The following is a 17,547-nucleotide window of genomic DNA, read 5'->3' as shown; positions in this document are numbered from 1 at the left end:
CCTCCCGGACCAGCTTGCATGGTTGAACCCTGTCTGCCCACCACTGTGCTGTCTGTTGTTTCTACTCAAGATACTAATTCATCTACAACTAGAAATCCTTCAGATAAGCCTAATCTGGAACCATTAACTTAGTACCTACAAAAATATACTCATCGTTTGTTTTTCTTTCCGAGCTCCTTATCCATTTCCTGAACCATTTTGCCCTAGATCCTGCAGTCACCTTATACTTATAATACAATTCTTAAACCTGATTTAATAGGGATTGGGGGTTCTTCATATTTCCCCTTAGAATGCAAACTCTCAGATAGACACAGTGGTGTTCTGATTAATCTGCATACATTTTCTGAAGCATTTCAGAATCCAATATGGATGACTTTACATGGCATGGGTTTGCAAATATTTTGAAACCTCCCCATGGACACTGCACCCTGGCCCTCAAAGCTTTTGTTCTCTGCTGTAGGGAGTTCATGTGTTCACCTACATACCAGCGCACTTAAGACAAGAGTATCAGCCGTGCAGGGTGAGTGAGTGGTATTTTCACTTGAGACCCTAACAGATAGGTTTCTCATATACTTCGGGCAAATTAGGAGGTAAATGTCTTTTAATACACATCTTTCATGGCTGTTACCGTTACTAAAATTCTGCATGTGAGTTAAAGAAACAAATATTTGAAAGTAGAAAAAAATAGCTGGCTTTATCTATTATTGGTTACTCTTGCTTTCATTCTCTTACCTACACTCTTCCAGCTATTTCCAAAATATTATTCTGAACATAACCTGAACTGACAGCAAACACCAACAAAAACCAGTGCCTGTCAAAACACACGAAGATTCTGAACCACTTCTATAAATAATCACATTGTACGTCTGGCTAGCAAGGCTTGAATCACATAATTTTTGGCCGCGGTCCTACATGAAGCAAGCCTCGATGTGACCTTTGTAGAAACACCCCTGCGACTAGCTACTTTGACATAGTCTAAAGCCCCAGCTCATCTAATAGCATCAGTCGTTTTAACATATATTGGGTTCTTACCTCGTACTTTTTCAAAGATCTGAAGAAAATTTTCTGGCCTTGGGTGTGCCATTACACTAATATCAATGTTTCCTAAAAAAGAAGAATGTAATTTAGAATAAACGCAGCTTAATGTTAAAATAATATATGTTGCATCATGTTCTTCTGTAAACAAAACTTATGGAAAAGTATTTCTCATGAGAATCTCCACATTAGTATCGCATTAAAAGATTGTCTTATAATGCAAATTCAAAGACGAGTCATTTTGTTGCAAAACATGAAAAAATATGAGGGATCGATTTGTCAAAACAAAAAAGAAAAACCAAGGGAAGAAGCAGTGATCCAGGGAGGAAAAAAACTATAAGACCAATCCTACAAGACTTGGGATGGCTTCACCAGTTCATGAAACACAAGAAAACCAACACTAATATGGAAAATTTGGTAAATTATCAACCATAATGACAGTGTTTAATAATAAGTTTCTGCTGAATGTCATGTGAAATAGACCTGACGGTAGAGTGTCTGCAGATTAAAATTTAAATAAAAACAGTACGTGCTAATTTTTGGAGTAGGCCTACAGTAACAAAGACAAAGAGCAGCCCAACCCCATGTGTTGTCGGTGTAAGTTCAATAATATGCAATATACACAAACTTAATAAGCTGCATCTATGCTACTAATAGAGCTCTACAGTTATACATAACTATTGTATTATATGTAGCTTGTGGTGGGAAATTTTTATTTCCTATTAAATCCCCTTACATATATTGATTTATGAGTGCCGATTTTAAAATTATTTTAGAAAAGTGTTCAATCAAGCCTTCAGTGCCTGCAAGGCCATACTCTGTAAGAGAAAATAATGATTCCAATAACAAGCCAGACTACGTCTCAATGTTTATACAAAACATTTGACTATTTTCCTCATCTATATTAACTGTATGTGGAGACCTTCACAGTTTTTCTTCCAGACTTTAAGTCAGTGTCACACCTGCTCCTCTGCTGTGACCCACACACCTGGAATTAATCACCTTAATCAGCAGTTGAAGCCATTTAAGGACGGATCCTCCACCTGCACGGCATCATATTGTTGTCTAACCCCAGTATTCAATATGTTATTGAAGAAGCACAGTAACTAAATGGCTTTGTAATGAGTCTTTAAAACAGATTATCCTTAAGGGAGAGAGCAAAGAAAATAGCATAGTAGCAACATTGATTAATTAATACAATTTATTAATTATCTAAAATAAATACATACAAATCTAGAAATGTTTTTCATTTTTTTTAGTTGCTTCCTTTTTTATTTGTGCTTCTCAGACAAAACTATTTTTTCTTTTTTCTCAACCATTCAAGTGCAATACACTACATAACTGTTAATTTAAGTCATTTATTTTTGCTATAGCCCTCTGTATTTATTTGTCTATCCTCATCCCCCAATACATCTTCCTACACCTTATTTAATTGATTTTATTTTTCTATTGTATATACTGTGTCTAAACATCCTCTATTTTCTTGTATGTGCAATTTTTCCTGCTACTGGAAATACAATTTCCCGAAGGGAGTAATCCCAAGGGATTAATAAAGTCAAGTCTAAGTCTCTAAGTCTAAGTCTATATATCATTTGCATACTGCACAATGTATCAAATGAGCCTGAAACATTAGTTTCATTACTTGATTGCAAACGTTTAATCATTCTCACTGTACTATTGCATCTTGCCAAGGTCCAAACAAAGTATGACTTTGGTTGATTTCAGCCATAGCTACTTGAAAAAGTCTTATCTCTTATCTCTTTGTAGGTGATGAAGCAGATTCAAAATGTTTTATCATTATCTCCCTATTATCTCCTCTTTCTTTAATCTTTTCTCTTTTTTTGTTTTTCCTTTCCTGTTCTACTAACATCACAGTGTCCATATAATCTGTAAAACTCCCTGCATAATTATAATAAAGCAATTTATATGCATAAAACAAGCGGAACACTATGGCGATAGCCATAGTGCTCCACTTGTGAAAGTAAAATCTGTTGCGCTCTTTTTGGGCATCAAGACAATTATTCTTATTGCCACATTGTCAGACAGGACAGTGTTAAAAAAAAAAATAATAATACAATATTGTATCTTGCCCTTGTTGAGCCATAAACTATGATAATAATTTTGGACATTGAGAATGTCCATGTTTCATCTTAACATGTTCACTGGAGTTCACTGGTGCAGTTCTGCTCCACAGTGCTGCTAGCCCTTCAAAGCTTCTACAAACCTTCCCCAAACTTATTCTACCAAGGTTTTGCCTTGGCCCGCCACTGTGTTGAGGACAAAAACATCACACCCCACAGGATCTCTTTCTCTTCTGGTGAAGCTGCTCTGGGGGTTCAAATCAGAAGAGACAACATCATGGCACCAGGCTCAAAGCCCAGATCTCCAGAATTAGCTCTGCTAACTGTTTAAGGAAACTCAAACTTTACAAAACGGACATTGGCAGAGGTGTTAGGTCTAGCACTGTTGGGGACAGTTAGTTAAATGTCTTTTGAAGATTGTTATCATTTCATGTATATACTGATTAGTAGGCTAAATACATGACAATGTAGATTTTCATCATCATTGTGTGAGTGTGTGTGTGTGAATTGGTGAATGACTGAGTTTCATGTAAAGCGCTTTGGTCAATTCTCCTGACTTGAAAAAGCTCTAAAAGTAGAGGCCATTTACCACTTAAAGACAAATCTAGCAGGATGGATTGCATTGGTACGCTGTGCTGCAATTATAGGTTTTGAGCTGTTTTACTTTATAAGCTAATATAAGCTTTATTTCACTAAGGGTTTAATGCATTTGGTGGAACTTTAATCTGCACGTTTCCCATTGATGCATCCTATGTTGTTGAGAAAGTTCAGCACTCTAAAGAATTTCTGTGCAATAGTTTTTCACTCACTGCCATTGGGCGCGACACAAACGACACAAACAGCCTGACAAACTTCACACCAGTGTCGTTTTCGTCAACGATGATGAAATTATTTTGATGATGCTCTGTTTTTCAGGACAATAACAAGAACTGACGAGTTAAACATGGTCTTTGATGATGAAAACATGACGAGTCATGGGTGTGAGTTTTCGTTGACAGGACGAGACTGAATAAAAACGTTAGCAGGTCTTTCAGCCTAAGTAACAGGGCTAATATTGGTCCTTCTTAGTGGTATGAAATGTTTCAGACGATGCAGGAGTTCATGACATCAGTATTGACACATTTGAAGAGCTGAACTGTTGCTCCACATCAAATTCACGCAAGACCGAACATACAGTACCATCTTCTTGTACAGTGTTTATTTCTGTTTGTAGTAGCCATAAAACCAGTAACTCTTTCTCATTTAGTTTTACCATGTGCTGAGCCTCAGCCTACAGTTCTGCCTATGTTGAGTACTGCCTCAGTGTATTTTTTGCGAATACTGCACCTACGTCTGCATCAACTATGAATGAGGACAGATTCCTGGATGGCTCACGCCTTTTGCACACAGCCTGGTACAGCAACCAAACCTGTGAGTATATATTGGCCTTTAGTCCCAGTTTAGCATAAGAATTAATTAATTGCCCCATCCACTATGTGCTGCATAGCAATGGGAGTCAACCCCTGCCTGGTGGCATGGATCTCCAGCTACCTCACAGACAGGCCACAGTACAGGTGCTGGTCATAAAATTAGAATATCATGAAAAAGTAGATTGATTTCAGTAATTCCATTTAAAAAGTGAAACTTGTATATTATATTCATACATTACATACAAACTCATATATTTCAGATGTTTATTTTGTTTAATTTTGATGATTACAAATGACAACAAATGAAAATCTCAAATTCATCATATCAGAAAATTAGAATATTGTGAAAAGGTTCAAAATTGATGGCCCCTGGTGCCACACTCTAATCAGCTAATTAACTCAAACCACCTGCAAAAGCCTTTAAATGGTCTTTCAGTCTAGTTCTATAGGCTACACAATCATGGGGAAGACTGCTGACTTGACAGTTGTCCAAAAGACGACCATCGACACCTTGCACAAGGAGGGCAAGACACAAAAGGTCATCGCTAAAGAGGCTGGCTGTTCACAGAGCTCAGTGTCCAAGCACATTAATAGAGAGGCGAAGGGAAGGAAAAGATGTGGTCGAAAAAAGTGTACAAGCAAGAGAGATAACCGCACCCTGGAGAGGATTGTGAAACAAAACCCATTCAAAAATGTGGGGGAGATTCACAAAGAGTGGACTGCAGCTGGAGTGAGTGCTTCAAGAACCACCACACACAGACGTATGAAAGACATGGGTTTCTGCTGTCGCATTCCTTGTGTCAAGCCACTCTTGAACCACAGACAGCGTCAGAAGCGTCTTGCCTGGGCTAAAGAGAAACAGGACCAAAGTCATGTTCTCTGATGAAAGTAAATTTTGCATTTCCTTTGGAAATCAAGGTCCCAGAGTCTGGAGGAAAAGAAGAGAGGCACTTCATCCACGTTGCTTGAAGTCCAGTGTAAAGTTTCCACAGTCAGTGATGGTTTGGGGTGCCATGTCATCTGCTGGTGTTGGTCCATTGTGTTTTCTGAGGTCCAGGGTCAACGCAGCCACATACCAGGAAGTTTTAGAGCACTTCATGCTTCCTGCAGGTGACCAACTTTTTGGAGATGCAGATTTCATTTTCCAACAGGACTTGGCACCTGCACACAGTGCCAAAGCTACCAGTACCTGGTTGAAGGACCATGGTATCCCTGTTCTTAATTGGCCAGCAAACTCTCCTGACCTTAACCCCATAGAAAATCTATGGGGTATTGTGAAGAAGAAGATGCAATACACCAGACCCAACAATTCAGAAGAGCTAAAAGCCACTATTAGAGCAACCTGGGCTATCATAACACCTGAGCAGTGCCACAGACTGATCGACTCCATGCCACGCCGCATTGCTGCAGTAATACAGGCCAAAGGAGGCCCAACTAAATACTGAGTGCTGTACATGCTCATACTTTTCATGTTCATACTTTTCAGTTGGCCAACATTTCTATAAATCCTTTGTTTTTATTGGTCTTCAGTAATATTCTAATTTTCTGATATGATGAATTTCAGATTTTCATTTGTTGTCATTTGTAATCATCAAAATTAAACAAAATAAACATCTGAAATATATGAGTTTGTATGTAATGTATGAATATAATATACAAGTTTCACTTTTTAAATGGAATTACTGAAATCAATCTACTTTTTCATGATATTCTAATTTTATGACCAGCACCTGTATGTCAGGCTGAAAAACACCATCTCTGAAACTGTGGTCAGCAGCACTGAAGCCTCCCAGGGCCCCTGTCCGCTTCACCTTATACATCAGGACTTATGTTACAACTCTGAGCTGTGTCACATACAGAAGTAAGCAGATGAACAGCCATTGTATCAGAGACAACAGAGAGGAGTAGTACAGGAGTCTGGTGGGGGACTTTTCCACCTGATGCCACACCAACCATTCAGAGCACAACATCTCCAAGACGAAGGAGTGGGAGGTTGCTCTTCCCCAAATGCAGGACCAACAGACTGCTGAACTCCTTTGTTCCCCAAACCATCAAGCTGTACAACTCCTCACTTGGGGGAAGGAGGAGGTGAATGGAAGAGGGACGATGGTCAACACCCCCCTCGTTTGACATCTTATGCAAAACATTACCTATTGTCACTCGTGCAATATTCTTCTCTCACTGTGCAATAACACATGCCAACTACTGTGTAGCCTGTGTAATCTTTTTACTTATTTAGAAGGTGAGTACATCTATGCAGTACACGTGCAATAATCCAAGTCAACTAGACTTTAGACTTTAGACAGATTTTATTTGTCATTTTGTTTACACAAGTGTAAAACAAAAAGATATTTCTTTGGAAACAGCTCACTGGACAAGTTCATCTTTTAAAAGTGCAGCCTTGAAAAATAGTAAAAATGACTGTAAATTTACAGTTCTAACAATTTAACTACTGCGTTCCCTTAGCTCTCTACTGTGCAGATATTTTTATATTTAAGGGAAAAATATTCCAGGATATTACGACTTTTGTTTTTTTGTATCATACACACACTCTATTTATACTTCTGTCGTATTTTAACTTTAATGGCATCTTGCTTTAACTCTTTGTACCCTATATAAGCGACTGGAACCAGAGTTTCTTGAAGATGTAATCCCAAGGGATAGATAAAGTTGAGTCTATGTCCTCTGTTGCCTGTTCACTTTTTACATTCTTCCTGGGGCATCCACAGGTGTATTATAAATTCGTGAAAGTGTCCAGTTTTCACAGTTTTTCATAGGACCATAATCCAATGCTTAAATCAACTGGCGCTTTGCACAGAATACTACGGTACTTTGTTGCCTGACGTTATTCTTAAGGGACTGCCTTGAAGGAGGGTCTAGCGAGACAGCCACACACGCACGCACACACACACACACACACACACACAGGGCGTAGAGCAACCAGCATTGGACACCAAATGCCGAAATAAAAGTGCAGCTTCAGAGATGAACTGCACATACTATCCCAGTTGTGACAAGTGGGAGGCTGAGTGCACCATGTGCAAAGCTGGCACACATGCTTCTGTGTCTAATAAAGGTGCTGGAGATCTCAAAGCTCACATGGACACTAAAAAAAAAAGAAAGAAAAAAAAAGCTGTGCTCAATTCAGTGCTTATTGTTTGAAATCTCTCAAGGTAAAGGCCTAAATACAGACACACTATTAGGGGATTATTATCTTAAAATTAGTTTTAACTGTAAAATCAATAACAGCAGTAAAATGATTTTTTTCTAGAGCATACAGGAGTTACATTTAGCTTTAGAGATATCAAGGTTTATGTAATTTTTGATGTGTGAAGTGTATTTTACCAGGCATTAAGAGCATGTTCTGGTCATCTGGATCAGAAGCATTTCCACCTGACAAAGAAAAAGGCAATGTTTTTCTAGTAATATCACCATGTTAATATCCTAATCACTATTTAGAATTTTTTATTTTTTTTTAAGATAGAGTCCGAGAAAAAATGCTCAATGCTATATTAAAATTCAACATATCTGTTTGTCTTTTGTAGTTCAGCTAAAATGAAAATATAAGAAACCTACAAGAATTAAAGCACAAATAATAAAAATCTGTGTATAAATGATTTTTGAAATATAAGGTTCAATATATAGACTTTGGCTGTAAATTTGATTTTGCTGCTTGTGAAGGAGGATAATCACTGATGCTGCTTAAAGGGAAGCCATGCATGGATGGATGCATGGATGGAATTGAAGTTGTGTCCATACTAGGGATGCATGATATATTGATGGTTGCATTGGATATCGGCCGTGTATTCGTCATATTTTATACATTCATGCAATATTCTTCTCTCTGACTGTGCAATAACACATGCCAACTACTGTGTAGCCTGTGTATTTTTTTTTACTTATTTAGAAGGTCAGGACATTGCTGCAGTACATGTGCAATAATCCAAGTTAACTACTGTGTAGTCTGTATAATTTTCACCTATTTACATGGTAAGTGCAGTGTCAACTACTATGTTGCTTCTGTGTCAAATAAAGGTGCTGGAGATCTCAAAGCTCAAACTGACACTAAAAAAACAACAAAAAAAGCTGTGCATGATGAGAGCTCCACTGCAAAGTTGACTGAGTACTTTGTTAGACCTGGGAAAACAGAGGATGCTGTAAAGAGGTAATTTGTTGAATCTGTATTTTCTAATACAGAAAAGGTCATATTTAGCACATTATTTGATTTTATTTGGTAATTTACAATTTAGGTATAAGAAAGCATGTTCAATAACCCCTGAGAAGCCTGTCTGAATGCATCTCAAGGCGGGGCATAGTGTCCTTTTTGGAAATAAAATATGGCTACCCTATATTGTTATAACCCCCCGACACCCCACAAATAAAAGATTACTGATAAAAACTGAAATGCTGACATCATTAGCTGTTTGATTTTTTTTCTATTTATCAAAGTATTTGTTTTCAAATTCATTTTTGTTATTAGTGTGAGAATCACCAACACCCAAACTACCAGTATAACACATTTCATTTCCTAGTTTAAATAGGACAATCAAAAGCCCTTTTTCACCTGCTAGTCTGTCTATCTTTATAGATTAGGTCATATATGTTGTGGTTATTAGACATAGATTTCAGGCTAAGCAATTCGGTGCTCCTAGTTTGAAATCTCTCAAGGTAATGGCCTAAATATAGACCACATCCTTAGGGGATTTTGATGTTAAAATTAGTTTTAACTGTAAAATCAATAACAGCAATAAAATATTTTTTTTCTAGAGCATACAGTAGTTACATTTAGCTTTAGAGATATCAAGGTTTACATAATTTTTTAATGTGTAAAGTGTATTTTACCAGCCGTGTGGAGAAAGGTCTGGTTATATAGATCCGAGGCATTTCCACCTGACAAAGAAAAAGACCATTTTTTAGTAGTAATATCACCATGTAAATATCCTAATCACTATTTATAAAATATTTTTTAAGATAGAATCTGAGGTAGCAAGATATTTAAACCCTTGATGCCCCTTTTTTGCAAATATGCAACAAACCCTGTGTGTACACAGGCAAGATACTATGTTCCTTCCCCCAGTACCAGTTATTGCATATTCAGTGTGTACCTACATACCTTTAGCAAGATATTGTTAATTCCAATCGCTGTATGTCATTAAACACAATAAATGTTGTCACAAATTCTATAATACACCTACATTTTTAATTATTTTTAGGGGAAAAAGAAAGTTTAAAAATTTGAATTTGGCAACTATTACAGGCAAAAAGAAAAAAAGCTATCTATCTAGTGTGGGAGAGAGAAGAGATATAAAATAACATAATATTGAGTATTATTATATGCAGCCTTTTAAAAACTTTTAGAGTTTTGATTTTGTACCTGACATTTCCTGAGAGTTTTCAAATGATTCTGGAGAATCCCCAAGCTGTTGGTTTGGTTGTGAAGTTGAAGCATTCCCACCTGAAAAAGGACAGAATGTATCTTTTTTATTAACATTTTTTAAATTTTAACATAACCAGCAAAAGTTACATGTCTAGAATGGAACATTCGTTGTTCCTGTAAAGGCAAAAAAATCAAATAAAATAAAAACATTAAGAATTTTGTGTTCTATCTCAGGGGTGGGAAACTGGCAGTGCCCTGGCTGTGTAAGGACCACGCCCTCACTTAAAAGTGGCTTTTAGATAAGTTTTTGAAAAGAATGAAAACAAAAAAAGATCTTTTCACAGCAGTGAAGTTGCTGCTACCACAACTCTGAATGCACCACCAGCATTCAAAAGTCACCAAAACATTGGCCAGAAAGCATAGGTACTGAGAAGTGGTCTGTGATAACCACCTGTACAGGAGCTTAAAGACTTAGCAGATTTATTTGTCATTTTGTTTACACAAGTGTAAAACAAAAATAAATTTTGTTTGGAACAGCTCTCTGGACAATTTCATCTTTTTTTTTTTTTTAGTGCAGCCTTGAAAAATATGCCTGGTAAAACTGTAGCATGAATGTGTTGATGGGTTATACACATTTCACAGCACGTAATCAGGGAATACAAACTAAAATAACTTAATGGTATTGTAAGTGTGTAAAAAGTGTGTTCATTTTAGTATTTATATCCAAAGATAACAGTGCCAACAGTGCTAACAATGCTAACAGTGCTAATGTTACTAACGTCCTATTCCAGTTCAAGAACAATGTGGATCTGTAAGGCGACTAACATTTGTTAAGGTTATAAAGTAAAATTCCCCTTTATTTCCAGACAAAGCCCTGGCATAGAATAAAGCAGCTGTTGTGGTTCCAGTTTGTGAGGTTAATTTGTTTTTCTTTTTCAGTTCCACTGTTCGTCCACCAGATGGTGCCATCTGGTTACTTCTGTCTTGGAGGGCTTGCCTACACATCTCAACTACCCTGCAACGAATCTTTCATCACCTCAGCGGAGTATAAGAGCAGCTGACTGTCATTTCCTCTTCGCCAGAGTGTTTTGGGTACTCTAGCCCCTCTGAGCTTTAGCAGAGTCAATCTTTGAGCTTTACTAGTGAATTCATGCTCTTACCTCTTCTTTTTTTCTTGTGAATCTTCAGCAGGAAACCTTCAGATCCTCAGGGATTTTTCTAGTCCTTCCAGCCCTGGAAGAAGATCTCTCGAGACGCCAAGAGTTCCACAACTCACCTCTTTTGTGCTCCAACCTCAAAAAGGTTTTCCAGTTGACAGTCTGCTTTGCTGCTCCTCTGGGTCACCTCAAACGAACCTGTCCACCCTCCAACGACTCATCCACCTTCTACCAGCCAAGGCCTTCACAAACTGATACCTCTGACCACCCTCCAACTCAGGGTGCTAGTTCAAGTAAGATCAGTGCATCAGTTTTCGGCTTTTTTTCCCACCAACGGTGAACTTCATCACTCTCTCTCAGGGTCGGCTTTTGGGAAATAATATAGTCTAATCAGGGCTTACAGGCGCAGGAAAGAATGACAGACGTTGAGGTTCATCACATTGCTAAGCAGAATCATCACTGGAAATCGTGTAGCACGGTAGGGAAGCTAGTATTTTTATGAATGTCATAAATTTCATGATTACGGAGGCTGACTGTAATGAGATCATGTCGTCTGTTCATGCACTCTTTGTTATCTAAGAACCGTGCCAGAACTGAACCGCGCTGAGCCCTACTGATGAACTAGTACCATGTTAGCATGGTTTGTTTGTGTCTGGCGTGGTCCGGTTCAGTTGCACGTGCCATTTACACTCAACAGTTATCTTGGTTACCATGCTCGGAACAATCTCGGCACAGTTTCAAAACTGTAGTTTAAATGGGGCTAATGAGTCTAGAGAATATGAAGACTGAAAAACTAGTTGGACACACATGGCACAGTGACAGCACAACTTTGGCAGAACAGACACAACAGACAGAGAGGGACTGGGAGTCCAAGCTGATCAGCCTGCCTTGGAAAGGGTTTCTAACGGGGTATTGCTAATTTACAAGCAGAAGTGGAACCAACCAGAGATGAGAGCCTGTTGCTTGTACGCATGACCTGTGAGAGGGCCTGAACAAGCCTTCTACAGCTATGGCCAAAAACATTTGTTTTGTTTTTTAATATTTGCAAACAAATGCTGATTTATTCTTAAGGTACATAGAACACATTCCTATAACCTTCTTTTCAGATCCTCCACAGCAGTAATGGGGAAGTACCCATACCTTTTAAATGGTCGTGCTGCTGATGCAGCATCAATAAATTTCTCAAGCTGCTATTCAGGCTTGATATGCTGCAAGTAGAGACAGGAAAATAACAGAACCTCAATGCCTCAATGTCTGACTGCTACCCAATCCTCTTCACACCATTGCCAATGCTTCCCCTAATGGTGGTGGGCCTAAAGGTGGTGAAGAGGAACCTGACCACCAGGTGCTCACCTTCGAACCCCAACCCTAGACCTCGCTTGTGGGTAAGGTCCCAGATCTGCCGTACCAGGTAAAATCACACAACTGAATTCTGTAGTCCTGATAATGGCTTCTTTAGTTATGTGCATCCATCTACCTTTTCCACTTTTTTGTATATTGGAATAGGGTGCCATCCCCTCCTGATGAAAATGGATACCGTAAGTCTAGAGGGTCTGAACCCCGTTCACGCCATAATTTCAACAGTAATGTTCTTGGGGGTTTGATTGGCTAATTAACTACTCATTATTATGGGTAAAGTAATTTTGGTCATCCCTGAAAACCTGGTCCAAGTCTTCAGTTCATCCTCCAGCTGAACAGCATCCATTTCACACCGTTACGAACAATTGTCGAAGTGGTATTACAATGTTTAGAGCAATGGGCGTAAATGTCTCACAATGACTTAATGTATTATTATTCTGTAGTACAAACTACCCTGTTGGTCAATGGGTGGAGGAATGTGACGAAAACATTTAAACATTGTGTGCACTTGGATTAAGGATTTAAGCCTTTCTTAGGTATGTCTTTTTATATCCATTTAAACGCTCTTCTTGTGTGGTTATGGTTTACCAGTGCGAGCATGGATTAGACTGTGATAATGAATGTAAATAAGGACATTGAGCTATGATTATTGTTTTATATAAAGTGATATTGAACATCTGAGTGGACTAAGGCCCAATCCCAACACACCCCCAGCCCTAATTTTTAGCACTATCCATAAATCTTGCGTGCTCCCATAAGGGTAGTGGTATTGCAATTCCTCTTTGCGTCTATAGCTTGTGGATATAACAAGGGATTGTGGTTATGGCCCTTAAAAAAGAGAAAAGGGCCAGAGACAATTCAACGGAAAACACAGAGGACAAAGATTTTACGGGCAACTGAGAGTTTTTGTTAGTTTTTGTTTTTATACTTTTGGAAGCCAAACAAAGCCGTTGGCGTCAGCATTCTGAGTTCACCTGTTTCTTCCGGAATCGGAGGCTAGGTTAGGCAGTGTTTTGGAGTTATGACAGGAGCAGCGTGAAATCAGTAGGAGAACATCGGCAAAGATACAGTATCACCAGAAATGGAAAGAGGCTGCCAGCACTGTCCCCTTATGGAGCTTAGGAACCACAGCAGCAGATTGAAGTAGGTGGCAGCGTACAAAACGCACCACAGCGGGGAGAGAAGAAAGCAGTGTGCCCAGTTCTAGCTCAGGAAGAGAGCGGAGAAGCACAGCAGAAGATTGAATGCTAAAGGCGGGGGAGCGAGGGCTGACCGACCTGGTGCAGGATGGCAGTAAAACCGCCAAAGAGAAAGACCAAGGAGATACTAAAGCTGGCGGGAGTTGGAGACAACCCCACAGCGGAGGAAAGAAGTCATCAGCTGGTCAGTGCAGCAGGTATCAGACGAAACAGTCCTTCTAGGGCAAAATTAAGACAGCTGTTTTAAAATCCACCTGAAAGTCGTTTAAGAGTATTCCCCACTCATCACTTTTAAAGACTAATCATACCAGATATAGGAAAAGGATAGTTAACGGAGCTCAAGAGCTCAAACACTTAACTCCCTTTTCACAATTTCCGGTTCAATGTTGTTGTTTTTTTTTCATTTAAAAAAAAAGCTTTGTCTTGTTTTTTAAGGTGGCACGTATCCATGCATGTGCATATGTTAATACAGCTGCAGCCATTCAAAATGGCCCTTCCAAGTCAAATGCCAGCCGAATGGCAGCCAACTTCCCTCCAACTTCCAACCACTGGAGTTGGAGCTCTTGCATTTTTTTTTTACTCTGACTCCAACCTTTCACTGAATTACCGGATCTGACCAGGAGATGACGCTTCTCTTTAGATCTTAATGTCCTCAAACCATGACAGAAAGAATATTTTAGTACAAAGATTGAAGTTTAAAAACGAATTGTAGGGGACCTGCCAAGGGAAATTTTGAATGGCTACTACCATTGGTCTGGTTGTAAAAAGAAAGAAGGCGGATGGTGGATTTTTTTTTCTTTTTTCTAATAGTTACAGAAGCATACATAGCCTAATAATATTCTCTATTAGCCTAAAGCAATATGCATGGTATGGTTGTTACATGCCAGGTACGCCGGTCATTGACCTTGACCAAGGCACCTTACAGTAGAACTGAAAGGTGTCAGTCACTGGACTGGTGTGGCTATCACTGCCCTCAGATAGTTAGCCACAAATGCAGAGGACAAATTTCCCACTAGGATCAGCTTCATAGTGATGGCAGTTTTGATTTAATTTATTTCACTCAGGCTACTCATGAGCCCTCAGCCCGCCGATATAGATGGATATAGTGATTGATAATGGCATTAGCAACTGCATTAGAATTTCTATGAAAAATCTAATCTAATTGCTAAGCACATATTTGTAATGCTGTTACGTTACTTGCAATCTAATGCATTGTTCTTTTTTGAGGATTTTTTTACCACACTAGTGGGTCTTTTTTTCCCACAGTGGGCTGACAGGTAAGGGGGTAGTAGAGAGGGGGAGAGACATGCAGCAAAGGAACACAGGCCATATTCGAACCCGTGTGGGCCACATCAAGGACTAAGGCCTGTGTACACTTGATTAATTGAAGTGTTCTCTGCTGTGGCAAGTTTTACTGCAGGGGGGGGGCAGGGAGCTGAGATAGGCATACGTGACGCTAATGGCTGTGGAGCTGTAATCTTGGCAGCTGTTCAGCGTGCCTTAAAAACAAACTGAATAGAGAGACAATGGTGCAGAGCTACTGATTCAATGACAGAGTTCCTAAAGAAGCACTCACTCAAGTCAAAGGTTAAATGTTCCTGTGAATTACTAATTAAATGTGGTAACAAATACATCAGGTGGATGCAGCCGTAATCTAAAGAAGCTCCTCACATCATTTAAACACTGACCAACAAATGGCTGTCTTCATCAATGCATGTTTTTTACTTTCTCAGCTTTGTACTGATTTCATTAATTAGTTTAAAAAACATTATTTTCCAGCTTCAAATAGGGAGTTATACATTATCAACTTGCACTTATCCCACCCTACATCCCTGAATGGTGCAGATTAGCATTTTCAGATATGTAGTCCTTTTAATTAATTAATGAAATCATTAATTAATAACATTTTAGAGTTTTTATATTTTTTCATAATAATTTCATTATAAGAGGAAGGTTGAATTCTTTTTTTTTGAAAGAGAAAATTACTAATCGTTGACTAGAAACTATGCAAACATTACAAGCTAATGATGGAAATATATAAGTATATTCATTTCATAAAAACAATGAGTATATTACCAATAAAATTGACAAGAGTTAATACAAGTATATATTGATATCCAAAAAAACATTTAAAAAAAACAAAAACCTCTCAAAACCAAGGTTACAAAACAGAAATAGAAGACCTTCAGATAATGAAAGCAACATAATCTATGATTGTTTCTTTGGATTCTTTTAGGTAAGGAAATCTAAGTTTTATTATACCTGATGATCCCTTTTGAACCCCTAAAATCACATCTTCCTTATATTGTACTTTATTTCGAAATGCTTTCTACCTATAATGTTGCTTTGTAAATGTATCATTCAGGTGTTAAAGTGTTATGTCTAATTAAGACTTCAAATACGAAAAATATATGAGACTGATCTCACATAAAATACTAAAGCACTGATCAGTACTATAATAATGAAAAATCTGAAGTGTCTTGCTGTTCTGCCTACCACAGAGCACCTGTATAGCTCTTTTTAGAAAGGGTTATTTTTTTCTTGTTTGTGAAACCTTGCATTAGAAAATGGATAATATTAGCATGACCATCCATTCATTGGCCATATCTATTTATCCTTGTTTTTTTAAACTATGTTACAACATTTCCACCTTTTTTCAGTATTGACATTTTACCTCAGCTTCCTCTGGTAATGGCCCACAGACGATAAAAGGAAAATTAGATAAAGATATTAAGAGAAACATAGAAAAACCTGAGGATGATATTTTCTACTTTCTTCAGTAAGTGATGTAAAAGCAACCCCAATTTGCTTTAATGGCTGAAATATGACTTTCAAAGATGCACCTTAAACTTTATGCACACAACTACTGTTAAAATTAATTGGTCAATTGAACAAATAAGACTGTTATGAGTAATCCCTTGCCACACCCTCCCCTCACTCAAATAATAAGCTCTTGCATCTTGCCGATTTTTTAATAATCCTGTAGACATAGTGATAAAATATTAGTTTAAATAAGACATTGTAGTTCACCTCTATACATTTTCTTTGCTTACCTGTAAGGAGGAGCAGAGTAAAGAAAGCTGCTAGCGTCATCCCTTTGAGGTCAGTGAACTTCTGTCCGTTATGTTCAGAGGTTTGCAGCTGGTCTTTGTCACTGCACTGCCTGTAAGGGAGGGAGGGTGGGTGGGGACAGTGAAACAATATGTTCTCCCCATTAAACAGGACATGTATGTTGTAATATAAGGTCAGAATTTTCATGTTCGTCTTACCAAAACATTATTTCAGAGGTATTAAAAAGATAAAATGAATATCAATAATTTGGTGCTGTGATTTTTATATAATATTTTCTAAGTTCCTTCCATAAACCAGGGAAAGGGAAATTATGCTTCGCTGAAATTTTTCGGTCTTGTTGATTCTTTCAAAACCAATACATGTATTCAACACATCTACCGTGTATGAGATAAAAGAAATGGAAAACCACATTAATATATACTCCAGGGATCAAAATAAACTCAAAATAAATATTCTATTCCTCTATACAAATAAGTAACATGACTAACTTTTTTTTTTTTTTTTTTTTTGTGGTTGCAATGAATGAAAGAGCTCTCAAAAACCACAAACGTCCCGCTCAGGTTTTTTACAACAGGATGTGGAAAAATAAAGCTTTTAGCTGATTACAAGTGGTTCTTTTACCAGAGGAACTTATCCTAGGGACTCCATCATCTTCATCAATAGTGGTCGAACTTGACTACCTCATGAGAACCAGAGAGAATGCAGAGAGTGTCCAAGGCAGCAATCAAAGTAAAAAAGTTTGGGGAATTCTTGATGTTCTAAAATGTTTTATGTCATTCTACTGATGTTTTGTTTGATAAACATCATGTTACACATTTGCCTCCAAGATTTAACGTCTTAATAATATAGAAAGTAAAA

At 38.0% G+C, this 17,547-nt stretch overlaps 1 protein-coding gene across 1 annotated transcript in view; it reads right to left on the bottom strand.

Annotated features, from left to right (window-relative positions):
* The window catches only part of LOC119774884 (5-hydroxytryptamine receptor 3C-like), a 33,374-nt gene that overhangs the window by 14,647 nt on the left and 1,180 nt on the right, over window positions 1–17,547 (bottom strand). The window contains exons 2-6 of the mRNA XM_038272603.1: window positions 16,671–16,780; window positions 9,900–9,980; window positions 9,368–9,415; window positions 7,871–7,918; window positions 1,033–1,104 (exon numbers count right to left, since the gene is read on the bottom strand). Coding sequence (XP_038128531.1) covers window positions 1,033–1,104; window positions 7,871–7,918; window positions 9,368–9,415; window positions 9,900–9,980; window positions 16,671–16,780 — 359 coding nt within the window. The remainder of the gene's footprint in view (window positions 1–1,032; window positions 1,105–7,870; window positions 7,919–9,367; window positions 9,416–9,899; window positions 9,981–16,670; window positions 16,781–17,547) is intronic.

Source organism: Cyprinodon tularosa, unplaced genomic scaffold (assembly GCF_016077235.1).
Source record: "Cyprinodon tularosa strain WSP-4 unplaced genomic scaffold, ASM1607723v1 ctg84, whole genome shotgun sequence".
NCBI classification, from domain to species: domain Eukaryota; kingdom Metazoa; phylum Chordata; class Actinopteri; order Cyprinodontiformes; family Cyprinodontidae; genus Cyprinodon; species Cyprinodon tularosa.
This window is presented reverse-complemented; position numbering and strand designations above follow the sequence as displayed.